This window comes from Bombina bombina, chromosome 7 (genome assembly GCF_027579735.1).
Source record: "Bombina bombina isolate aBomBom1 chromosome 7, aBomBom1.pri, whole genome shotgun sequence".
NCBI classification, from domain to species: Eukaryota; Metazoa; Chordata; class Amphibia; order Anura; family Bombinatoridae; genus Bombina; species Bombina bombina.
Window position 1 is genome coordinate 491,741,084 of NC_069505.1, and position 9,841 is coordinate 491,750,924.

The window sequence follows — 9,841 nt, forward strand, 5'->3', positions numbered from 1 at the left end:
TTGGGTGTCTGGGGTCATCCTTTCTGCCCTTTTTTTCTATGGGGGCTGGTGGTTGGGACCTTTTCTGCTCCCCTGTATTCTAGTCCTGTTGCTTGGGCTGGCCCAGTGTGTACTAGGTTCTGAGATGAGTGGTGTCTCCTCGGTTTGTGGAGGTCTGGAGAGCCTTTTTTTTTTGAGGTTCTGGGCTCCTTGTTGCCCGGCGAAGTGTGTTGGCCTTTGACTTTGAATATCCTGAGTGTACCCACTAGTTGGTGGATGTTACTCTATCTTCGGCTACCTTTTACTTGCCTGCAAGTGTTTCCTTGTAATCTTGGTATGACTGCTGCGTTTGGTACTCAGAGGCTGCTTCTCTGGGTTTATTGCACGTGTTGGTTGGAATATGTTGATATTCTGAGTTCCTGGCAACTTGGGAATATGGTTTCAGTCGTTTGTTCGAGGCAATTGTTCAGATTTTTTCCGAGAAGTTTGCTTCTTTGTTCTGTTTCCGGATCCAACTTTGTGGTTCAGTGCTGTTGGGGTTTGGGCGTTGCCTTTCCTTGTTTTGGGACACCTTGGGGTCCCTGTGAGCGTGGTTCGCTTTTTGGGTTTCCATTTTTATTTGGATTTTATTGCACCCTGTTTAGGGTTTTCTGGGATTCCTTGTTAATCCTCCATAGCCTCTCCTTTTTGGGAGTTTTCCGTTGTCTCCCTTTCTATGAAGGGGTGTGTGTTCGTCCTTTGGTCGATGGTATCTCTGGAGAAGCGCTGGCTCAGTTGCGTCCGTTTTGTGGGCTCTAGTTCGGCTTGTGGACTATCTGTGGGTCAGTGTCCTTGGGGGCCATGTTTTCTTTTTCAAATGTTTTCTGGCTTCGGATGAAGCAGGATTTTTTCTGGGGTTGTGGTTTTAGGTTTGGTGCCCTCAGAATGGGCCGCCTTTTGTACCCACCTGTTTTAGCATTCAGTGTCCTCTTGGGTAGCTTTGGTATTGTTTTCCCAAAAGTAATGAATTAAGTTGTGGACTCTTTCCATTTATGAAGAAAAACATAAATTATGCTTACCTTATCATTTTCTTTTCTTCAGATGGAAAGAGTCCACAGCTGCCCACCCTTTTATGGGGGGCGGCTGTAATTTTTGTTCTTCTGGCACCTTTTCACCCTGATATTTCTTCTACTGTTCCTTGCTCCTCGGCAGAATGACTGGGGGATGAGGGAAGTGGGGGAGGTATTTAAGCCTTTGGCAGGGGTGTCTTTGCCTCCTCCTGGTGGCCAGGTTCTTATTTTTCCAAAAGTAATGAATGCAGCAGTGGACTCTTTCCATCTGTAGAAAATTATCAGGTAAGCATAATTTATGTTATTTGCTGCCCATCGCTATGCGATTTACTGCCTTCACTGGTGTAGAAGTTCTGATGCCGTCTGTGACGGCATTAAAACTAAGCTCCAATAGGAGCCTATGGAAGCGCGCTCTTGTGAGCCCAATGCTTCCCAGCAATGCGAACGCGAGCTTGTGTTCACATTGCAAACTTTTAATACCATCGCACATTATCGTGCGCTGGTATTACAAAGTGGAGCGCTAATATCGCTTGCATGCAAGCGATATTTAGTGCTTCACTTGTAATCTGGCTCAAAGGTGGTAGAACAAACTATGGGAATTTTGAGCAATTTATAAGAGTTAGAAAATGACTACATCGGCTATCAGAAGCACCAGAGATAAATAGAAGTAAATTGGAAACTTTTTTTACTGTATGTTCTATCCCTTTAAATGTAATATATTTGTATTTATTTATTTTAATTGAAAATGATAAATTAGCTCTAGAAACATCCTGTTATAATTTGATCAAAGTAAAGCCAGTAAAGTCAAAATTAAACTTTTAGGATTTAGACAGGGTAAGGGTATGCAATTTTAAACCAATTTCTAATTTCTAATCCACTTCTATTCTCAAATTTAATTTTTATTTTTTTCTTGGTATCCTTTGTTGAAAAGCAATGCACTACTTGGAGCTAGCTAATGATTGGTGGCTACACACATATGCATTTTGTCATTTGCTCACCTGCTGTTTTCAGCTAGCTCCCAGTATTGCATTGCTGCTACCTAGTTTTAGTCTTCGACAAAGGATACCAATAGAACAAAGTTGATTTTATAATAGAAATAAATTAGAAAATGGCATGTTCTCTTTGAATCATGAAAGTTTTTCATTTAGACTTTTCTGTCCCTTTAGAATTGTTTGTAGATAAGATAAAAACCCAAATGTTTATTCTTCAACAAAATGTTAAATAATGAATGAATAAATTGCACTTTTGCTATGATGTCATACAGATGACACAACAGGTAGATTCTAGGGGGTTATAAGGCTTTTGTGTTCTATGTCTTGGTGTAAAATCCTTGTAATTAACACAGAAGTGTTCTTGTCTAGCTGAGTACTTTTTATATTTAAAGTGACAGTCTAGTCAAAATTAAACTTTAATGATTCAGATAGGGCATGTAATTTACAACAGCTTTCCAATACACTTTTATCATCAAATTTGCTTTTTTCTCGAAGTTGAAAGCTTAACCTAGGTAGGCTTATATACTAATGTCTAATGCCTTGAAGGCTGCCTCTTATCTCAATACATGTTAAAGTTTTTCACAGCTAGACAGAGCTAGTTCATCATGTGTGCATATAGATAACATTGTGCTCACACCCGTGGAGTTACTTATAAGAGGTCACTGATTGGCTAAAATGCAAGTCTGCTAAAAGAACTGAACTAAGGAGGCAGTCTGCAGAGGCTTAGATACATGGTAATCACAGAGGTAAAAAGTGTATTAATATAACCGTGTTGGTTATGCAAAACTGGGGAATGGGTAATAAAGGGATTATCTATCGTTCTAAACAATAAATATGCTGGAGTAGACTGTCCATTTAACTCTTTCAATATGTCTTGCAGGTCCACTGCCACATTATAAGCTACTTGAAGAAGGAGATGCCACAACTTTTTGGCAAAGACAATAAGAAAAAGCAACTAATCGCCAAGTTGCCAGTCATCTTTGCCAAAATACAGCTGGAGCAGCACATCTCGCCAGGAGATTTTCCGGACTGTGCCAAAATGCAGGTAAGTTCCCTTCTGATTACATAGCCCCTATCTTTATTCTGACTGTGTGATTTTCTGGTATCGTCTGTGCATTAATTTCTGTTGTCCTGAATACAACTACTGCCCTTGACAAGGTCATCTTATATTCTTATATTTTTTTTTCCAATTAGGAGCAGCTAATGATTCATGACTTTAAGAAGTTTCCTTCAATGAAGCAAAAGGTGGTTGACATTTTGGATGAGTTGCTCACAGTTGACATTGCCAAACTGATGCCCCTCCTAAGACAGGAAGATCTTGACACCTTCGACAATGTGGTCCAAGGAGGTGCCTTTGATGGAACTCACAATGGACCGTTTGTTGAGGGCTCCACTGAAGGCATTCTAGAGGGAATAGATGATGAGGATTGGGTTGTTACCAAGGACAAATCCAAATATGATGAGATCTTCTTTAACTTGGCACCAACAGATGGCAAACTAACAGGCACGAAAGCGAAGAACTGGATGATAACCACCAAGCTCCCCAACTCTGTGCTGGGCAAGATCTGGAAACTTTCTGATGTTGATCGAGATGGCATGCTTGATGACGAAGAGTTTGCCCTGGCTAGCCATTTGATTGAGGTCAAGCTGGAGGGCCATGGTTTGCCCCCTGAGCTACCTAGGCACCTCGTCCCTCCATCAAAGAGGCGACAGAAAGGGTCAGCTGAGTAAACCCATATCTCCTCCCTCCCAGATTCAGCTTTTTGGCCTCTATCCGATTATTGACAATATTAATGCTGCCCTTCCATGCGCCCTGGCAACATTTCCATTGTCCAATTAGTAATGTCAGGGACGTTTGTGTCATGCAAATTTACTAACAAAAGTCACGTCAGCTATATTTAGTCTAGATTATTAAAAGACAGCTTAGTCCTAAACTGTGCAGTAGCTCATAGCATCATACCTGGGAGGGTGTAGATATTAAAGATTATAATTATACCATAACTGAAGAGAACACCTGGATCTCTGAAGCTTGTGTACAGCTGTATCTTCCAATAACATTTGTGAAGAACCCAAAAAGTGAGAAAAACCTGCAAATGACATCTTCAACTCCAACATTTAAATTGTTAGCCACCATTCCTGTACTGTGAAGAATGACCCTACTGGAAGTTGGTGTTAGACCCTGTCAATCTCAACATGTTCCTTCCATATTCTTGAATATTTTCAAATTGGTCTAACATTTTTTATGTTTTTATTTACTCACTTAAAAAACGAGTATTAATTGACATTTTTTGAATGGTGATTCACTTAAATATTTCTTGGTTGTTGATCATTATACATCCATTACGTCTAGTTTTAGGTGTGCCCAAGCCTCAAAAAGAATCTGTGGTTGTTTAAACTATCAATCTATGCAAGCAAAAGTTAGTATTAACCATATCTCTACCCCAAAGAGGTTCCCAACTGCCCAGAAATGTTGTTATTATCTACTCGCATGTAAAATGGGTTCCTGGGGTGGAGTTCTGAATCCCATACTCCAATAAATATCTCTGTTAGATAGCTGTGAAATATTCCCACAGTGGCCATCAGAGGTAACCAAGTGGCCACCATAATAAAACAAACATAAGTTATCCTGAGGACCTCTACTCCATGGTTGGAATCTTTTTGCAGATATATCTTTATATAGTGTGATATACTTTCAATACATTTATATTAATATATATTTGATTTTTAAAAACCCTTAAACTGGGATCTAAGTTAGGAATCAAACCTGTAGGTTAATATGTGACTACTATAAACAACTGGTGCTTTTGATATATCCTACAGCGTTCACAAACTTAAAGATATAGGATAATGTATAATACTTATTATTTGCTGTTGCGGGACCCAAAGTCATCTGATTTTAGTGTTGGTTTAACTGTGTTCATGTGTCCTCAATGGGCTTTAGTGTGGCAGTGATACATCAATGTTGATCTACTAGGATCATGGATTCAGACAGGGCTTTTAGGTAAAAAGAATCTAAATAAACGAACCTGAGTTTTGAAGGTTACAGAAGAAAATCTCCATAGCTGGGATTTGGCACAAATGCCAAACCAAGTCTTTACAGCTAATATCAAAACATGATATGAAATTTAGCAAGTTAGCCTCTTAAAGCAGTGGGCGACAAATCTGTTCAAAATGTAGGAGTCAGTAAGAATATTTCGGAGCCAGACATACTTTTAGAAGCCAGACAGTGATATTTGTATATAGATATATAGACAGTCACCCTAAAAGTTAGGAGCCAGGGGTAAAATTCTAGGAGCCAGTGGCTCCCTGGCTCCTGGGTTTGTTGAGCTCTGTCTTAAAGGATAATGTTGTGGCTACCAACCTCATCTTCAAAGTTCTCTAGATGAACAAAGCCAGGTCTTTAGCATATGCCTTCATCAAATACCCAAACCTGACTAAACTTGGAAGTGAGAAGTTGCTTTCAGTTGACTGGTGAATCTTAGATTGGTTGGATGTGAGACACAGTTCTTGGCTATTGGCGAGATTATCTAGATAATGGTTCTATTCAATTGTGTAACAGCATGTGGACAACACATAATTCTTTGCCTAATGTTTGTGCGCTAGTTTGAGAGATCACTTTTGGGTATGTTTGAATAGGTCCCCCTCTTAAAGGGGAAATATTGCCATTTTTATATTTTAGAGGTATTGTGGTTTGAAACTTTGGCACAAATGTGCCAACATTGGCACCAAATCAGAGGTGACGTTTCAATTCAGGACTAACAAATTGAATTGAAAGAGGAACTCTTTAAATAAGTGGATGCAAAAGCAGATATATCTATTCCTTCCAGTCATCATAAGTATGTGCCAAGCCATGCGCCTCTTGTCTTTTATTGCTTTGCTTAGCCAGAAATGTTTATCATACAAAATAGTACAGATACACAAACTTGTAAATATGTGCATTCACAGGAATAGCCAAAAAAAGTAATACTTTTTTCATATTAAACAAAATATATATCATCAATAAAGTCATATTTCTTTTTTTTTTTACTAAAAAGCTTGTTATCCACATGTAAACTGTTATTTTTTTTCTGAAATTATCTCAGAGTAGATACAGCTATGTAAACTGTCATTTTTTCTCTCCGCTTTAATATGTTCCCAATGATCTATTATACCTGCAGAAGTATAGTCAATTGTTTACAAATAGCTTTTTACCTTTGTTTTTGGCATTTGAAATAGCAGATTTTGCTTGTTGTATCCCCGCCTATACTGCAAATGTCTGTACTTAAGTAATGATTATAGAAAGGCTATGCAAACAAGACATTTTAGATGGAATCATGTTCCCAGTGTGTGTGGGTGACTGAGAGGTACTAAAATGTACATTTTTCCATTGTTCTCTACAAGTATTGGTCTTTGAATTAACAGTGATAAATAATATCAGGACTTCGCCTAAATATTTAGATAGATAACATAAGGAGGCCTGCTCTTCCTTCAAGCTCATCACATTTTATTGGGTTGTGGTTTCAATAATCAGAAACAGCTTTTTTTTTATATATACAAAAACAAACCTTAATGAACAATTCCTCATATATTTTAAACTCTACAGCTGGTATAACAAATTACTGGAAACACATTCAGTGGAAATCAATTTTACAGTATACTGTCCCTTTAATACATTTGCAAAAACTAAAAATGTCCTATAACACAGACCTCCACTTATTAAATTGCATAATTTTGTGACAGTAGAACTAAAATACTGATTTAATTAATCTGAGTGTTTCTGTAGGCTGATTTATGAACACCAATATGAGGTGCAATTAATATGATACTGATTAAAGCATTTCATTTTTACCATTTTAGTTTAACCGAGTTTTCAGTTTATATTTAATCTCATTACTAATGTGTTGCTGTGCTGTGGGTATCTGAACCTTTTTACTGCATAAAGCTATGACGCAATACTCAATTCAAATCAAATTACTTTGTATGCTGGAGGTGTCATGCCACTTTTTAGCCCCTTAGGCAGCCTTAGTGATAACATGCAGAGACACAAAGCTAGAGTTAAAGGGATAGGAAAGTCAAAATTAAACTTGCAGGATTCAGATAGAGCAGGTCATTTTAAGACACTTTTAAATTCACTTCTATATTCAAATGTGCTTTGCTCTTTTGGTGTCCCTTGTTGAAAATGAATACGCACATAACATACACTAGTGGGAGGTAGGTGCTGATTGGAGCCTGCACACATTTGTCTCTTGTGATTGGCTAACTAGATGTGTTCAGCTATCTGCCAGTAGTACAATGCTGTTGCTTCAGCAAAGGATAACAAGAGAATGAAGCAGATTTGATAATAGAAGTAAATTGGAAAGTTGTTTAAAATTGTATGCTCTATCTGAATCATGAAAGAAAATGTTGGGGTTTCCTGTCCCTTTAATTAGAGTCACTAATATGTTGCCACTGTGCTAAAAGGTGACATCATTTTTTGTAAAGCAACACCAACTGCGAAGGTGCATTATGACAGACAGTAAAAGAGCATTATCTGGGGGTCATCACACTCTCACACCATTTAGGCAACAGACCCTAACTGCTTAAAGAGACATGGAACCACAAATATTTTTGTAATTATTCCGATAGAGCATATTGTTTTAAAACTGTTTCCAAGTTATTTCTATTATGATTATTATTATTATTAAATTCACTTTGTTCTCTTGGTATCCTTTGATGAAAATCTGGTAGGCAGGCTCAGGAGCGTCTACAAAGATCAAAGCAAATTTAATAAACTAAATAGAGGATGTAAATTACACCTTCTCATACTCTCACCCCTGACATTGTGGGGCCCACCAAAGCGGGGGGCCCTGGGTGGATGCCTGATTATGATAAAACAGTAACTGTGACCCAGTCCCTCAATGCTATAACCCTAACATAGGGTGACCATATTGCCGCTTTAAAAAGGGACACATAAAAATACATATGTCAGGGTTCTTATAATGGGACATTATTCAAAACATTTCTTTAAATATATGTGTCCCTTTTTAAAGCGGCAATATGGTCACCCTACCCTAACAGCAATTACCAATCAAACGGTTCTGGACCTGCTATGGGGGTAAATTAGTGAATGGGACATTACTATAGGGGGAAAACAAACTAAGGTCTCTTGGGTTTATTAAAAGGGAGGAATCCTTTTATAGGGGCTGGCCAGGCAAGTTAAAATCCTGGTTAAGGTTAATTGGGACTCGGCTAGGGTTAATAGGGGTCACAATTAGGTTTTACTGTGATGGATTTAACTCAGATATCCTCAAAGTTGGCCCTCCAGAGGTTTTGGAACTACATTTCCCATGATGATCAGCCAGAGCATCATGGGAAATGTAGTTCCAAAACCTCTAAAGGGCCAAGTTTGAGGTTGTCTGAGTTTAACTGAATGTGGATAACCACCTATTTTTCTCATCTACAATGCCTTTTTTTAGATGCTATTTGTCACCACATATGTGAGTCTGGTTTGACTGTGGTCGAAAAGAAAATTATAGAAACATAATGGTGACTATGTAACCACATGATTTTCCTGCACTGTTTATTGGCCGTTGGGATTCTCACAGACATGAATAGCTGTTGCTATATACAGACTTCTACAGTATTGAATAGCTTCATTATGAATGTGCCCAAGACACACATTGTAGCCTCAGGCTTGCAGTTTCCTTACACTGCATTGCTAGACTGTGATCTAGTCCAATTCTTAAAGGAACAGTCAAGTCAAAATTAAACTTTCATGATTCAGATAGAGCAGCCATTTAAAGCAACTTTTCTAATCTACCCAGGCGCTGAACCAAAAACGGGGCGGCTCCTAAGCTTACATTCAAATAAAGATACCAAGAGAACGAAGAATAATTTAATAATATGAGTAAATTAGAAAGTTGTTTAAAATGGCTGCTCTATCTGAATCATAAATGTTTAATTTTGTCTAGACTGTCTCTTTAAAGGGACAGTCAACACCAGAATTGTTGTTGTTTAAAAAGAAAGATAATTCCTTTATTACCCATTCCCCAGTTTTGCATAACTAACACAGTTATAATAATACACGTTTTATGTCTGTAATTATCTTGTATCTAAGCTTCTGCTGACTGCCCCCTTATTTCAGTTCTTTTGACAGACTTGCAGTTTAGCCAATCAGTGCTCACTCCTAGGTCACTTTACGTGCATGAGCTCAATGTTATCGATATGAAACATGTGAACTAATGCCCTCTAGTGGACAAAATGTATTCAGATTAGAGGCAGTCTTCAAGGTCTAAGAAATTAGCATATGGACCTCCTAGTTTTAACTTTCAACTAAGAATACCAAGAGAACAAAGCAAAATTGGTGATAAAACTAAATTGGGAAGTTGTTTAAAATTGCATGCCCTATTTAAAACATGAAAAGTTTTTTTTGGACTTGACTGTCCCTTTAACTTGCCGCTTTAATGTTTCTTGTTTATTTTTGGAGATTTTTCACTATATTGCACAGATGCTTGTGTCACCCTCAAATACCTATTTATATCTTAAGTGTGTATCTGATATGTCTGGTGCAGCGCCTCCAAGCCCGCGGATTGTGTATTTACATTCACCGCCTTGCCTTGCAATAAAGAGCAATGTTTTCCTATGTTTGCTGTGTCTTTGTATTATTCCTTGGAACGCAATAATCCTTAAGAGAAATAGCTATGTGCACAACAGACTGGGTATCCACGTGCACAAATTATTACACAATGAGATTAATATTACATTTATCACATGCATATTTGTTGTATTAAAGGGATATGAAAACCCAATTTTTTTCTGCGATTCCAATTTACTTCTATTATCAAATTTGCATTGTTTCCATGG

General features: G+C 37.9%; 1 protein-coding gene across 1 annotated transcript in view; it reads left to right on the plus strand.

The window, feature by feature from the left end:
- The window catches only part of EHD2 (EH domain containing 2), a 99,102-nt gene extending 89,480 nt beyond the window's left edge, over positions 1 to 9,622 (plus strand). The window contains exons 4-5 of the mRNA XM_053721634.1: positions 2,901 to 3,065; positions 3,215 to 9,622. Coding sequence (XP_053577609.1) covers positions 2,901 to 3,065; positions 3,215 to 3,751 — 702 coding nt within the window. The 3' untranslated portion in view covers positions 3,752 to 9,622. The remainder of the gene's footprint in view (positions 1 to 2,900; positions 3,066 to 3,214) is intronic.
- The last annotated feature ends 219 nt before the right edge of the window (positions 9,623 to 9,841 follow it).